The following is a 15373-nucleotide window of genomic DNA, read 5'->3' as shown; positions in this document are numbered from 1 at the left end:
AAGCCAGTCCTGTAAGGTTTCAGATACTCGCACATCTGAAAACTTTTAGAAAAATAATACCCAAGCCTATTTAGGCAATATAAGAAATGATAAATTTATTACCTGAGGTACACCAATTTTTCTGCAAGCTTCCAGGAAATTCTCCACATTCCGCCTGCATTTTGCCATTGTTAATTTAGGCTACAAAGGAAGGAAAATGTGGTGTTACTACCAAAGTTTAAAAATACTCTTGCCAACTGCTTTGTAAATTCAACATTCTAGGCCACAGGGTCAACAAACTTTTTCCTAGAGGATCAGATAATAAATTATGTTAGTGTTTAGGGCCACATGTGATCTGCTAAGAGCTTCAAGGCAACCACAGACAATATATAAGCAAAAAGGTATTCCAGTAAAACTTTATTTACAATTTACTTTTACACAATTTACTTTGATTTTTGTAAGGCAAGTGCAAAATACAGAGAAATTTTACAGAAATAGTTGTTTAAATTTTTCTATCCATTTAAAACAATATACACTGAAGAAAATTTGTAATGATAGGAAAGAAATTACCCACAGTCCTATCATTCAAATATAATCACAGTCAACACTTCATTTCATTTCCTTGCAATCTTTACTAAAGAAGATAATTAAAAAAAAAAAAATCAACAGCTTTTGCTCATAAATATACTACCGATGCATCATGTCTCTCTACTCAGTGGTGATACTGAAATGTTTTTAAACACTGGAATTTTAAAAGACTGGATTAAAGAACCTGTTTTCCAAAGGGTGCAAATCTCCTGCAGGAAATTTCCATAACTTCTAATTAGTAAACTAGCTTGTTTTTCTGAAAAGGTCTTTTACTAACAACAGAGTTGTATCACATGACCTAAAGTGAAAAGGTTTTACACCTAGTGGGTTATGTATGGGTTATAATGTAAGGAAGAAATATGAATTCCATTTCCCAGAATGATTAACAAATTCAAGTGTTCAATTTCGTGGCTGGTTTCCAATATGTTTAAGCATCAGGCATGGAAGCAGAATGTCTGCACGAACTCTGCCTTAGAGATTTTACACAGGTAAGCAGATGGAAGCCTGTACTACCTCTAGAAAACAAAGGTTTTACCTGGGTTTTCTTCAAAGATGGAATATGATACTCCGTCACGAGATGAGGGGAAATGAGATAAATAAATATATAATAGTGTTTGAGGAACTCTAATCTCGGCCTGAGAAAGGTAGCAGGGGCTAGGACTGCGTTTATTATAAAAAATAAAAAGGTGGGGGGCGCCTGAGTGGCTCAGTCGTTAAGCAGCTGCCTTCGGTTCGGGTCATGATCCCAGGGTCCTGGGTTCGAGCCCCGCATCGGGCTCCCTGCTCAGCGGGATGCCTGCTTCTTCCTCTCCCACTCCCCCTGCTTGTGTTCCCTCTCTCGCTGTGTCTCTGTCAAATAATAAATAAACAAAAATCTTAAAAAAAATAAAATAAAAAGGTGGGATGAAAGGAAAATAATAATAATAAAAAAAAATTTTTTTAAGGGGCCTCTGGGTGGCTCAGGCGGTTAAGTGTCCGACTCCTGATTGTGGCTCAGGTTATGGTCTCAGGGTCATATCAAGCCCTGCATCGGCTCTGCACCCAGAAGGCAGTCTGCTTGAGATTCTCTCTCCCTCTCCCTTTGCCCCTCCTCCCTGCCCTGCTTTCGTACACCCTCTCTCTCTAAAATAAACAAATCTTTAAAAAAAAGTTTAAGTGAAAATAAAGTTACAAAAAATTTTTTAAAGATTTTATTTTTAGGTAATCTCTACACCCGGTGTGGGGCTTAAACTCACAACAGTGAGATCAAGAGTTGCATGCTCCACTGACCGAGCCAGCCAGGCACTCCAATAATAAGTTTTAAATTTCAAATTGAAAAACTCAAAAAGGTCCAGAAAAAGGACAGGAATTAGGTTTCTAAGAGAGTGCCCATTCTTGCCTCTGCCAAGCTGTTCATCATTGAGGTAAGAAAGTTTTTTTATTTTCTGTTTTTTTAGAAGAGAGTGAAACATAAATGGTAGACTCATGATCTACTTAACAGGAGAAAAACCACCATGGGGGTTCACACTGGCTAACTCACACTGGAGCGAGGCTCCTTCTCTTCCAACCTTTTACATGTGAAAGAGCAGGGTGTTCACTGCACCAGTGATGCTGTGGTCTTCTCAATTCCTGGCTAAAGAGGGAGACGTAAGGTAAACTGAGGCACAAAGGAAAAGTCACTGTGGTGAAAGCTATTAGGACAAGGGCTTAATTTTAAGGGAAGTTGGGCAAATAAACATAAGACAACTGCTTTGTACTTAGGAGGATTTTTCATTGGCTAGAAATTCCCTCTCCCTATACCAGTTTCCCTTTCTGCCTGTAAAAATGGACACAGAAACCATGTAACTAGCTTCTGTTTATTACCAAGGGACCTTAGCTAATAAGCAAACTAGTATGTTGATCTGAGTTTGGGAGGGAAGGCTGGGGGTGTGTGAAAAGGGCACCATGGACTTCAGCAAAAGAAAGGGACTGGGAATTTCATTCTACAAAAGAAAAATCCCTGAATTTCGGAAATTCCACCATTCAGATGCCAACATCCATGGGAGGGGAGAGTGAAATAGGTCTGACTACATAGGAAGAACAACAACTTGGTTTCTATGCAAAAGAAAGGCTAAAAGGATGGAATTCATGTTGCTAAGTTAAAACTGGTCCAGGAATCACCCCCATCTCAGAAAAAAAAGAAAAGGCTCAGAACAGTGATCATGGAAACCAACTCAACATCACCTCCATGAAGGCTACTAGCACCCCAAGACATAAAAGATGTCTCTGTGTTTGCTGGGGGGGGGGCAGCCAAAGAGAAAATGTCCTTTGAGATTTCCCCTGTAGACAGCAGGGTTCTGACAGATGAAGATGAAGAGGAAGGAGGAACAATCAGCTCTCTCCCCAGTCATTTCTTCCTTTAGCATTTATCCAAATTCCAGGGATGCAGAACAGTATTTCTTTTCTTTTCTTTTTTTTTTTTTAAAGGTTTTATTTATTCATTTGAGAGAGAGAATGAGATAGAGAGAGCATGAGAGGGGGCAGGGTCAGAGGGAGAAGCAGACTTCCTGCTGAGCAGGGAGCCCGATGCGGGACTTGATCCCGGGACTCCAGGATCATGACCTGAGCCGAAGGCAGTTGCTTAACCAACTGAGCCACCCAGGCGCCCCAGAACAGTATTTCATAAATGGGATCAAACGCCTTACAGTCTGGTGAAAGTTTGTGAATCTACTCTGGAGAAGAATACACATGCACGCAAATTAGGGAGTTCATGGAGCCCAAAGAGCCCTAGGAATGCTTGATCCCAGGCTACAAATGTGTCCAACAGAATGGCTAGTCCAAAGGACCCACGCTATAGATACCTTATCACTCTGGAGTGCAGAAGAACTCATGATTTTGCCTTAAGTCAAGTCTCACAGAACCTGCTAACCCCAAAAGCTTTTCCAGAAGTTTGGATGACACAACATATGGTTTTGGAGAGCTGTGTATAGCCTGTTTGAACTCTTTAATGTACAGCCTGATCTGAATAAGAAATCTTATGCAGGTTTTGGAGAACAAAGTAATTTCAACAAGAGCATAATCTATACCAAAAGGAAGAAGAAATAAACAATTTCCCACTATTCTGAAACTTGAAATGATTCAGAAGTTTTTCAGGTCATGTACCTTGGTGATATGGTTTATTCAGTGACTATTAAACCAAACAGCAGTTTATCAAACATCACTGACCCTCCCAAAATAACAAAGAAAGATGAATTATAACCTATTATTTGCAAACACACCTGACCTTCTGCGTTTCTTTTGAAATACTTGGACATAAGACCTCCCCTTATAATGAGGAAGAGTTACAATAAATCATGCTTTAATGCAGCCATAAAGAAACTGCTATGGTTTTTCATTTGTATGTGGCTTTAATTTTATATTCTCCTTACAAAAAAACTTCTACTAAGAAAGTAAGTTACAAAGCTCTCTGTATGGTCAGAAGAACAAAATAAAGGAAGCAATATAGCCTAATACAAAGGAAGGCAATCCATAGGAAGGAAAAGTAGATGTAAATATTTATACTGAAATTGAGTACTAGAACAGAAACCCCATTAACACAATATTGACTTATTTATAAAATCACTATCACAATTTCAAAGTAGGGTTTTTTGGTCTGTTTTTTTGTGTTTGTTTTTGCTTTTAATTAAAATGCTGAACAATTTTCAACTGGTTGACTCAAAGTCCACTTGTTTTCTACCCCCAAATGTTGTAATTTGGGAAGTGTTAGTATTTGTTTCTCTTAACTTTATAGGTCATTTATTAATAAAAAAAATTCTCTCTTAAACAGTTTTATTTAATAGGCCTCCCTGAGTGTTGTTGTTGTTGTTTTTAAAGTAATCTCGGGGTGCCTGGGTGGCTCAGCCGTTAAGCGTCTGCCTTCGACTCAGGTCATGATCCCAGGGTCCTGGTATCGAGCCCCACATCGGGCTCCCTGCTCGGCGGGGAGCCTGCTTCTCCCTCTCCCACTCCCCCTGCTTCTGTTCCTGCTCTCGCTAACTCTCTCTCTGTCAAATAAATAAATAAAAAATCTTTAAAAAAAAAAAAGGTAATCTCAATACCCAGTGTGGGGCTTGAACTCATTATCCGGAGATCAAGAGTTGCACGCTCTACTGACTGAGCCAGCCAGGAGCCCCTTAATAGGCCCACTTGCTTTTAAATGTCAAAGATATTTCATGAAAGACTTCTTCTGGGGTACCTGTGTGGCTCAGTCATTAAGCGTCTGCCTTCGGCTCAGGTCATGATCCCAGGATCCCGGGATCAAGCCCCACACCAGGCTCCCTGCTTGGCAGGAAGCCTGCTTCTCCCTCTCTCCCCTTGCTTGTGTTCCCTCTCTCACTGTCTCTCTCTGTCAAATAAATAAATAAAATCTTAAAAAAAAAAAAAAAAAAGACTTGTTTTTTGGTTGTTTTTTTTTTTCAAAGATTTTATTTATTTATTTGAGAGAGAATGAGATAGAGAGAGAGAGCACATGAGAGGGGGGAGGGTCAGAGGGAGAAGCAGACTCCCTGCTGAGCAGAGAGCCCGATGCGGGACTCGATCCAGGGACTCCAGGATCATGACCTGAGCCCAAGGCAGTCGCTTAACCAACTGAGCCACCCAGGCGCCCTGTTTTCAGTTTTTAAAAGAGAAATTAATGTTCTTGAGAGATTGGACCACTTGTAACTCATCTTATACCTTTTGTCCTGGCCGAATGCCTGGCACTGGATGAGTTAAGTTTTGTTGTTGACTTCACTAGCAAGTTTTAAATTCTCTCATCTCATGTTATACCCGTATTTCTTTGACTAACAAGAAGATCCACGTGTTTCATTTCTTTAGGCAGTTAAGTATTTGTAAAATAGTTTTATTTTTCCTATATGGATTTTACATTCTTACATGGAAGGCACTGTTTTCTGGTCATCAATGTAAAGAACCTCAGTCACCCTCACTCTCAAATTCCACTTTGTATATTAGCTGTTTGCTACTTCCCATGTATTCCCTCTGGAAATGAAAAATGACAGATTTGTCCTTTTTTCAAATCATTAAAACAATTTTTTCCCCCTGAACTCAGTTGACAGAAACGGGGAAGAATGCAAAGTATGAATAAACCCTTTCCTTACTGGTGTTGCCAAATAGTACATCAATTCCTATTCTCTTAATCACCACCTTTAGGACCAGGACCAAGTCTTTCCAGTCTCTGGGAGCCCAGCTGACTTTGGTAGGGCTACTGTTCCTCTCTGCCTCTTCTACGCGAAACTGAAGGCCTGTTGTCAGGGGTCACTAAATAAAAAGTGGCTACCAATTTTCCTCAGAAGCAAATGCAACCCTCTATTTGTGGGTGTGCCTGAGGGGATATGGCCACATCATCCCCGTTGGGACTCTGGTAACAAAGCAGCTTTTATAATTAGAAGAATACAAGGTCCTTGGGAGGGATAAATGATTCGTATTAGACAGGCAGCAAGCTGAATGTCCAGAAGTGGGCATCTATAGGCCTAGATACAACTGCAATTTGAGTAAAGAATTTGTAACAGGAAGTGCCTGCTAAATAATAACAAATGACCAGAAAATGAGATGAGGTCAAACCTTTTGAGAGTTTAGACAATGTTTTAAGCATGTTACAAATGAATAGCATCCTTGGTGAGCTTGATTATATTCTGGGTATGTGTGTGTGTGTGTGTAAGCTTGATTATATTGTGTGTGTGTGTGTATGCTGGGTGTAGGGAAAGGAGGGAGCACAGCTATGAAAGATATTCTTAGAACAACTGGGGAAATGTGAATATAGCTGAGGGATGCTGTTGGTGCTTTACCCAGTAACACTTTATCTAGTCTGTGGATCCATCCTTACCTTCTACCCCCACTCCCACTGGCTGCTAGTGACTCACTAGATTCCCTTCTCTTTCAGCCTGATCCCACAGGAAGCATCGTAGTGTTAATCAACACCTCACTCCCACCTCAAGGCAGGAGGGCTCAGCTCCCATGTCAGTCAGTCACTGCCTATAGGCTACAGAAAAGAGCAAGGTGGCTTACAACAGTTCTCTGAAATATGCAGAAGATAAAGTTTTATATTATCTGCAACTTTTACTTTTTTTAAAAAAAGATTTTATTTATTTGTCAGAGAGAGAGCGAGAGAGCACAAGCAGGGAGAACGGCAGACAGAGGGAGAAGCAGGCTCCCCGCTGAGCAGGGAGCCCGACATGGGGCTCGATCCCAGGACCCTGGGATCATGACCTGAGTGGAAGGCAGATGCTTAACCTACTGAGCCACCCAGGTGTCCCCATCCGCAACTTTTAAATAGTGCAACTGAAACACACACACACACACACACACAGCAAGACTGCAAAATGAAATAAGTGTCAGATCTAGGTAGATGCTTTAAGAGTGTTCCTCGTATTATTCTTTCAACTTTTCTGAAGGTTTAAAATTCTTGTAATGAAAATTTGAAGGGGGAAAAAAAAGGAGAGTGTGTCAACCCCAAACTTGCTCCTTCTTTTGTGGGTTATCATCCTGATACTGACTTCTAGATCTAACCAGCAGTCTAAAGAAAACCTGCCAGTCATCCTGAATGCATATTCTCCCTCATCTTCCACCCAAAGTTTGTCACTAGATCATGTCAATTCCACTCCCAGAATAGATTCATCATTCTAAACTGCAATTATAATCACATGTTCTTCCTCAAATTCTTTTGTCTACACTAAGATAAACTTCTAACTCCCTGACATGGTACATAACGCCCTTATTACGTGGCCCTGGGCTTACCTCTTTAGCTATACCTCCCACCATCTGTAACCACATATTGTGCACCATCTATTCTAAACAACTTAAGAATTCCTTGAATATGCCACGATTGTTGCTATCTTTTGAACCTAGGCATATTATGCCCAGGATGCCTTTACCCCCTTTCTGTTATGCTGGCAAATTCCTTTTTTTTTTTTTAAATAATCTTCTGAGTCATTTTATTTATTTGTTTTTTTAAAAGTAATCTCAGGGCACCTGGATGGCTCAGTCGTTAAGCATCTGCCTTCAGCTCAGGTCATGATCCCGGGGTCCTGGGATCGAGCCCCGCATCTGCATCGGGCTCCCTGCTCAGCGGGAAGCCTGCTTCTCTCTCTCTCCCCCTCTGCCTGCCATTCCCCTTGCTTGTGCTCTCTGTCAAATAAATAAATAAAATCTTAAAAAAAAAAAAGTAATCTCTATCTTGATGAAGTACCAATAGTTCATTTTTGCCTTTGTTTCCCTTGCCTCTGGAGACGTGTCTAGCAAGAAGTTGCTGCAGCTGAGGTCGAAGAGGTTGCTGCAGCTGAGGTCGAAGAGGTTGCTGCCTGTGTTCTCCTCTAGGATTTAAAAAAAATTTTTTTTTTCTAAGATTTTTTTTTAATTTATTTATTTGAGACAGAGAGAATGAGAGAGAGAGAGCACATGAGAGGGGGGAGGGTCAGAGGCAGAAGCAGGCTCCCTGCCGAGCAGGGAGCCCGATGCAGGACTCGATCCAGGGACTCCAGGATCATGACCTGAGCCGAAGGCAGTCGCTTAACCGACTGAGCCACCCAGGTGCCCTCCTCTAGGATTTTGATGGATTCCCATCTCACATTTAGATCTTTCATCCATTTTGATTTTATTTTTATGTATGCTGTAAGAAAGTGGTCCAATTTCATTCTTCTGCATGTTGCGGTCCAATTTTCTCAATACCATTATGCCCAACATGGGGCTCAAACTCACGACCCCGAGATCAAGAGTTGCATGCTCTACTGACTGAGCCAGTGAGGCGCCCCTATGCTGGCAAATTCCTACTCATACTTTAAGAACTAGTTCAAATTCTACCTCCTCTGGGCAGGCTTGCCTGAACTCTCCAGGCAGAGTTAAGTGGTCCCTTTTTTGTATTCCTACAGCAACCTCTTACATAGCTCTTTAATTATTGTTTCCATGCTGACTTTTTCTCTAGTAGAATTGAGACCTGGGAAGACAGGGACTGGACTCTTCATATTTGTATCCCGAGTATTCTGCATAATGCCTGCCACTGTACATAATAACTGTCTGATGAAAAGCCAGCTTTTTTTTTTTTTAGCATGATATACTTACTACAGCTGGTGAGGGCACGTGGATGCTGGGGACAGATCGAGGCCGCACGTGATTGGCCAAATGGCAAAGGACAACACCATCGGTTAGAGCTGCTCCAAGATCACAAGGCAGTGATACTTTCAGTCGGTGCTCGATATGCTAAAAAACCAGGAAAACGTGTAACATGTTAACTTGAAGAGAGGCTGACACGGAGGTCATAATGGAGTTACAGTGAAATATATTTAATTAGGAATCAGATAAAAAGCAAAAAACTTAACTACCATAATCCCTATTTTATCCTTCTATCTCAAACCAGTAACTTAAGGAGATCTGATAGATACATATGGCAGCCAGGCCACAGTATGTGCAAAATACATGAGAAATTCACTTACAATTTTCTGACTAAAAATACAAAAGAACTAGATTCTCTTTCAATTCCAAAATAAAATAAACACTACATGTGATGTTATAGGTCTATGTACTTGTGTCCACACATATAAGTTATTATGACTCTTACAAGATTTCCTTACATGAGGCAGAAAAATTTTTAAATGAGGGCTAGGAATTGAGCTTTATAGAATAACCCATTTCGTTTTCCTAGTAAAAGCTGAAAAGAATGTCCTTAATAGCAAAATCTCTTTTATGTTTATCACACAATGGGCACTTGTTGATTCTGTTGAAAACTGTTAAGCCAAATGAACAAGTGACTGCAGGGTTATGGGCTCCAGCAATAATACTGCAAAAGTGTAATTCAAAGATAATGTACACACTTTCCGTAGTTGATCTATTAATTCCAGCTCTTCTTCTCTTGGTCTTGAATTCGGTCTCATTTTGGGATCTGCAGAATCAGTGGTAGATGCAGAAGATGAAAGAAGTGGTGAAGCATGACCTAAAAAAACATGAATATGTAAGACTGACAGGCAATTGCTAGCACTCGAAAAATACTTAGATGCACCTGGTCACAGGTTCCTCACAAGTACAGCACTTCCCACTTCTGGACTGACTCTTAAAAAACAGTTTTTATTATGAAAAGTTTCAAATATACGCACTAATAGGGAGAATGGTGTTAAAAATGACCAAATGTCCATTACCCATTTAGTTCAACTAGTTTTGTTTGATTAAAAATGTTTTTATTGAAAAATAACAGACATACAGAAATTACACAAATCGTAAGCAAGCAGCTCAATAAATTATTATCACAAAGTGGACACAATCAGGTCAATAAATGCAACATTACCAACACCCACAAGTCCCTCTCATGCTCCCTGCCCATCAGTACAGTACCTAAAGGTTACTTCTAACGACACAGTTTTTTTTTTTTTTAAGATTTTATTTATTTATTTGACAGAGAGAGAGATAACGAGAGCAGGAACACAAGCAGGGGGAGTGGGAGAGGGAGAAGCAGGCCTCCCACCGAGCAGGGAGCCCGATGCGGGGCTCGATCCCGGGATCCTGGGATCATGACCTGAGCCGAAGGCAGACGCTTAACGACTGAGCCACCCAGGCGCCCCTAACGACACAGGTTTTAACTATGTACTTGACTTGTAATACCATAGATTAGTTTTGTCTAGTTTTGAACTTTCAATAAGTGAAGCTGTACTGTATGTATGTATGTTTCTGTCCTTGGTTTTGTCTGATTGACACTGTTTATGAGATTTATCCATATTGTTATATATATTTATTTGTTCACTTTTACTGCTTATATGGTATCCCATTATACAGATACGCCACAATTATTTATCCACTGCATCATTAATGGACACTCTGGGGCTATTATGAATAACGTTGCTATAAATATTTTTGTACATATCTTCTGGTATATGTGTTTACGTATTTCAGAAAGTAAAACTGCTGGTCATAGGATACAAATGTCAACATTATTAGATAATGTAAACAGTTTTCCATACTAATTTACAATCCCACATGCAGTGCAACTCTGGTTTGATTTTAAATCTCACTGTGAGGGCATCTATCAGTTACACTAAAAGTAGTTATTTTTGACTTGAAATGTCTGTTTCTACTTCCAGGTAACTTCTTTGGAGGCCAGGCAGATGTATGTCATACTAACTAAGAAACATTAGACTGAGTACATTTTTTAAAAAAAGAATTACTTGGGCACCTTAGTGGCTCAGTCAGTTAAGCATCTGCCTTCGGCTCAGGTCTTGATCTCAGGGTCCTGGGATCAAGTCCTGTGTCAGTCTCCCTGCTGAGCAGGGAGTCTGCTCCTCCCTCTCCCTCTCTCTCTCAGCCCCTCCTCCTGCTTGTGATCTCTCTATCTCTCTCAAAAAATAAATAAAATCTTAAAAAAAAAAATTACTGATTCATTTAAGAACACATAAAACAGCTTTTATCAACAGAAAAATCTGAAAAAGAGCTCAATACAGAGAAGAGAAACATTCCCTAAAGCCCTGAAAGAGTACTTTATTTGTTCAGACCTATAACCTCCTTTGGGTGGTACTAAGAAATTCAAACAAGATTCTCCTGCTTTAATGTTAGTGAGACCACAGACGAATGCAGAGTTTAAAGCTTTTGCCAAAGTGACATCTCAGGGCTGAAGTTAAAAAGCATATAATAGTTAATGTTGTTATACAGAGTACCCCCCCACTTTTTAGTCACTGTGACCTACCTTTATTTGCTTCTGCCCCGACAGCTGCTCGGAAAAGGAAGCTTTCAGGGCGCTGGACCTGGTTTCTCTGAATAGCAGCAGGAAAAGAATATGCAGGGCAATGATGAACTACATCAGCATGGAAAAGCAAAATAAGATTAAAGGAGATGGAAAAAAAAATTAAATATAACAACAGACACACGTGTCACAAAAGTTCAATAAATGGTACAAAGATCAAATTAAACCTGGTAATGAAATAAGATGATAATTTTGTTTATTAATACAAAATTGGGTACAGAAAACTAACCTTGAAATCAGGAAGGCTGCTTGTATGTATTTTTAACTGTCATGTTATTTTTGCTGTATCAATAAAGGCAGAACGAATGTTACTATACTGAATAGATTCTCTTGTTGGGAACGTATAGCCCTGCTAGCTCATGCTCATAGGCTCATATCAAATGGCTGAGTAGTCGAACAACCAGTTGAATTAAAAAATGGAAAATGTGCAGGAAATACTCAATTTGGGGTCTGGTTTCTCCTCTCAGAAAAGGAAACCACAGCTAGCCTAGAGGTAATTATCAAGAAAGTCCTGGTAAAAATTATTCTTGATGTGGTTAATTATACCTTTGTGTCTATTACCTGTTTCCGTTGTAGGTGAACTTGCTATGGCATTAGATCTGTCATCATTCTGTGGAGAAACAGAGATATATCAATAATTATTATTCAAGAAAGGGTACTTTCCACATTTATGATTACCTGAGATAAAAGTAAAAAAAATCATGAAACTCTCCTTCAAAATTAAGTCTAGAAATGAGAATTTGGTGTAATGATTAATTTTGTACATTGTTTTAAGGCCAAACTTTTCATTTACTTCTACAGGATACGAGGTTTATGTAAAATGCATTCCCTAAAGATAGTCTAATAGGTCTTTCCTAGGACTATGAAGAATGATCATCCTAGGGCAGAAAATTTTACTAGAAAATGTATAGGGGAGAGTAAATTTCATTTTATAATTTCATTTTCTGGTATAGTTTCTGAGTTATTTTTCTCCCCCTAGAGTAAAATTTAATGTATTAAGAAAAAAATGATGAAGGTCTCTTCATTTCAATTAGGAAATAAGGTGTTTAAAGATGATGGATAGCTGTATTTTCAGTCTAGCATTTGAGTCCAAGATGTTTTTACTTCATTGACCAAAGGGAACTATAAAAAGAAGGAAGAGCTAGCTCAACATGTATAGAGTTTAATAAAAAAGAGAAATGTAATAACCTAACTTAAAAAGAAGTGTTGGTTGGATGGGCTAACAATACTGAAGACTTGGCAGGGGAGTAAAATCAAGAAAAGCTAGAGTAACAATTTTCCAGGCCTTCTCATCTAGACTTAATAAATTAAATATAACTTCATGATATAAAGATACATTTTTTAACTAGCAGAATGATTTTTTTAAAAGATTTTATTTATTTATTTGAGAGAGAGACAGAAAGAGCACAAGCAGGGGGAGTGGCTGGCAGAGGGAGAAGCAGGCTCCCCACCGAGCATGGAGATTGATGTGGGATTAGATCCCAGGACCCTGGGATCATGATCTGAGCCGAAGTCAGACACTTAACGACTGAGTCACCCAGGCGCCCTAGAATGATGATTTTTAAAATGTACTTTGATTGAATCTAGAAATCTAAGTGACTTGCATTCTAGGATATGAAGATAATTAGTTCAAATCATTTAGAGGCCATGAACTATATTTGAGAACTCTTGGAGAACTGGAACAAAAACCAGAAATTGACAGGAACTCGACTTTTACTTGTCTGGTTAAGCAATAAAAGAAATAAACCCTTGCCTAAATATATATAAATATATACCTGCTGTAAAGTAACTGGGATACCAAAAAATATAGTCTTTTCAAACTAATCATTTACACTGCAGCAGGTCTGGACAAATAGAAAGTTAGACTTAATCACACAATGGTTGGCACATTCAGATTTGGCCTTTTTCAACTATGATTGTGGGAGAGAATAAGCTCCAATGCCCTAAGGTATCCATTGCGTGTAATGAATTAGCTTCTCTCCTATACATCTCCTATACTAAACACCTTCCTTGAGAGGATTTTGAGAACAATCCCTCAATTTTCTGTGTTGTCATTCAAATAAGGAACCTAGCTGAGAAAGGCTAGCAAAGGGTCAACATAGAAGAGAATTATAAAGTTTCTTCAGAAGTCATCCAGCTATGTGTAGCATCTTCAATAACGACTAGAGAGAAGGTTTATCAGGTTTACAGATGTTATAAAGTTGGGGCTAGCATTTAGAAGGACATGATGCAACAATTTGAAAGTATTCTGGTAAATCAGAGAAGTAAAAATGTTCAAAAAGCAAAATTAAGTATTTAGAAAAACAGGATACAAGATGTAGGAGTTAATGATCATTTAGGAGTATAACAGAAACATCTGAGAATTACAATGGATACTGAGCAAAATGAGAAAAGCCAACCTAATGCTCAGAGGAAGACGTGAAAAGCCTTGTTTCTTGCTCAGCGCCAGGTGGGCTCGAGTGAAGGGTATGTTTCTGGTTGGGGACTGTGGAGCCAAAATGGAAGGCAGAGAACTTGAGAAAGCTCAAAAGGATTAAGAGACTGAGAAAGGCACATAAAATGACCAGAATTTATACAGTGAGAAGACAAGGGCAGCATCGTAATAGTTTTCAAATATAAAGACTCTTACATAAAGACTGCTAAATAACTAGAAAATCTCCACACTGGAAAGAAAAGAAGAAAGAAGTGTATACCACAGGGGGGAAGATCTAAGTTAGACAAGTGGAGAACCTTCTAACAGTGAAGGTTATTAAGAATTTCTTATATATCATATGATATATATGGAATTACCATTCCTACAGGCCTTCAAAAAATAAAATACCACAAGCTCTTTATTCAGGCTTGCAGGCCATATTCCAACTCTGCTGGTAAGCTTGAAAGCAGCCATAGACCAGACAGGAACAAATGCGGGTGGCGCTGCCAATAAAACTATTTACAAATCCAGGGGGCCTCGGGGCCACAGCTTGTTGACCTCTACTATGAGAGGGTTTTAGCAGTGACACTTTTGGAGACTGGGACTGAAATTATTTTGCATGCGTATCAGACAATAGAATTAATTTGACATTATTTATCAGCCAAAGTAACTCATGACAAAAAAATAACCTCTGATAGGAATATCAGAATGATATTTCAAACAGAATCTCCATATAAAGAATTAATGCAGGCTCTGTGTTTCCAGCACAGTAAATCTTTCAAAAATTTCAAGCAAAATTAATGTTAAACTCACAAATAGTTTTATAAGCTTACAGATATTTCACGCACTCCTAGATTTTACATTGCCATTGGACCAATCTATTGGAAAATTTAAGAGCTCCCATGCACAACCCCTCCCCAAAGCTCCTGGTGCATTACAGTAACAAGAGATACCTTAATAGGCATGAAGGCAGAAGAATAAGGCAGGGTAGCAGCACAGCCCACTTGATTCAACCCTGACAGCGACTAAATTTTAAAAGAGAAAGAGAAGAAACAGAAGGCAGCATTCATGTTAGCAAAATGTCAGGCAGGCAGGGCAGATCTGGCCAATGAAATTAGAAAAGGAAAGGTCACGGACAAACTTTCAAATGGTTTACTAAGATACTGATAGGGCAGAAAGAATACTTGGGGGGACAAAACGCATAACTTCTAAAATAGTTTTCCCACTTGTATAATTTAAACTATTTCAATACCTCATACCACATTAATCAAGAAATGAAAGGGCTTTTGGCTGTCGGCTCTCAGGAGGCCAAGGTGCAACTCTTTTCAGTCATCTTGAATCCAGGTTCATCCAACACCAGCTGCCTCCAGCATGCCGCCTAAGCTCGAGCCCAAGGACAGCAAAGTTGTATACCTGAGGTATAAAGCTGGGGAACTCAGTGCCCCGTCTGCCCTGGCCCCCAAGGGCAGCCCTCTGGGTCTGTCTCCAACAAAGCCTGGTGATGACAATGCCAAGGCAACCAGTGATTGCAAAGGTCTGAGGATTATAGCGCAACTGACCAACCGACCGTTCAGGACAGAGGGGCTCAGATGGAAGTGGTACCTTTTGCCTCTGCCCTGATTATTAAAGCCCTCAAGGAATCAAGAGACAGAAACAAGCAGAACAATATAAAGCAGAGTAGG

The 15373-nt window shown here is 39.5% G+C and overlaps 1 protein-coding gene across 7 annotated transcripts in view; it reads right to left on the bottom strand.

The window, feature by feature from the left end:
• LRCH3 (leucine rich repeats and calponin homology domain containing 3) overlaps positions 1–15373 on the bottom strand; it is a 119642-nt gene that overhangs the window by 9341 nt on the left and 94928 nt on the right. For 4 of the 7 annotated variants that reach the window (XM_034999959.1, XM_034999961.1, XM_034999960.1 and 1 more), the window contains 5 exons: positions 11840–11888; positions 11222–11329; positions 9366–9484; positions 8617–8754; positions 103–180 (listed from right to left, as the gene is read on the bottom strand). In XM_034999959.1, the coding sequence (XP_034855850.1) occupies positions 103–180; positions 8617–8754; positions 9366–9484; positions 11222–11329; positions 11840–11888 (492 nt within the window). Of the gene's footprint in view, positions 1–102; positions 181–8616; positions 8755–9365; positions 9485–11221; positions 11330–11839; positions 11889–14644; positions 14717–15373 lie in introns of those variants that run through there. The other 3 variants (XM_034999967.1, XM_034999966.1, XM_034999965.1) reach the window with 2 other exon arrangements.

Source organism: Mirounga leonina, unplaced genomic scaffold, assembly GCF_011800145.1.
Source record: "Mirounga leonina isolate KUSES-001 unplaced genomic scaffold, KU_Mleo_1.0 Mir_115, whole genome shotgun sequence".
Lineage (NCBI taxonomy): Eukaryota > Metazoa > Chordata > Mammalia > Carnivora > Phocidae > Mirounga > Mirounga leonina.
The sequence above is the reverse complement of the archived record's forward strand: the minus strand, read 5'-3'. Positions and strand labels throughout refer to the sequence as shown.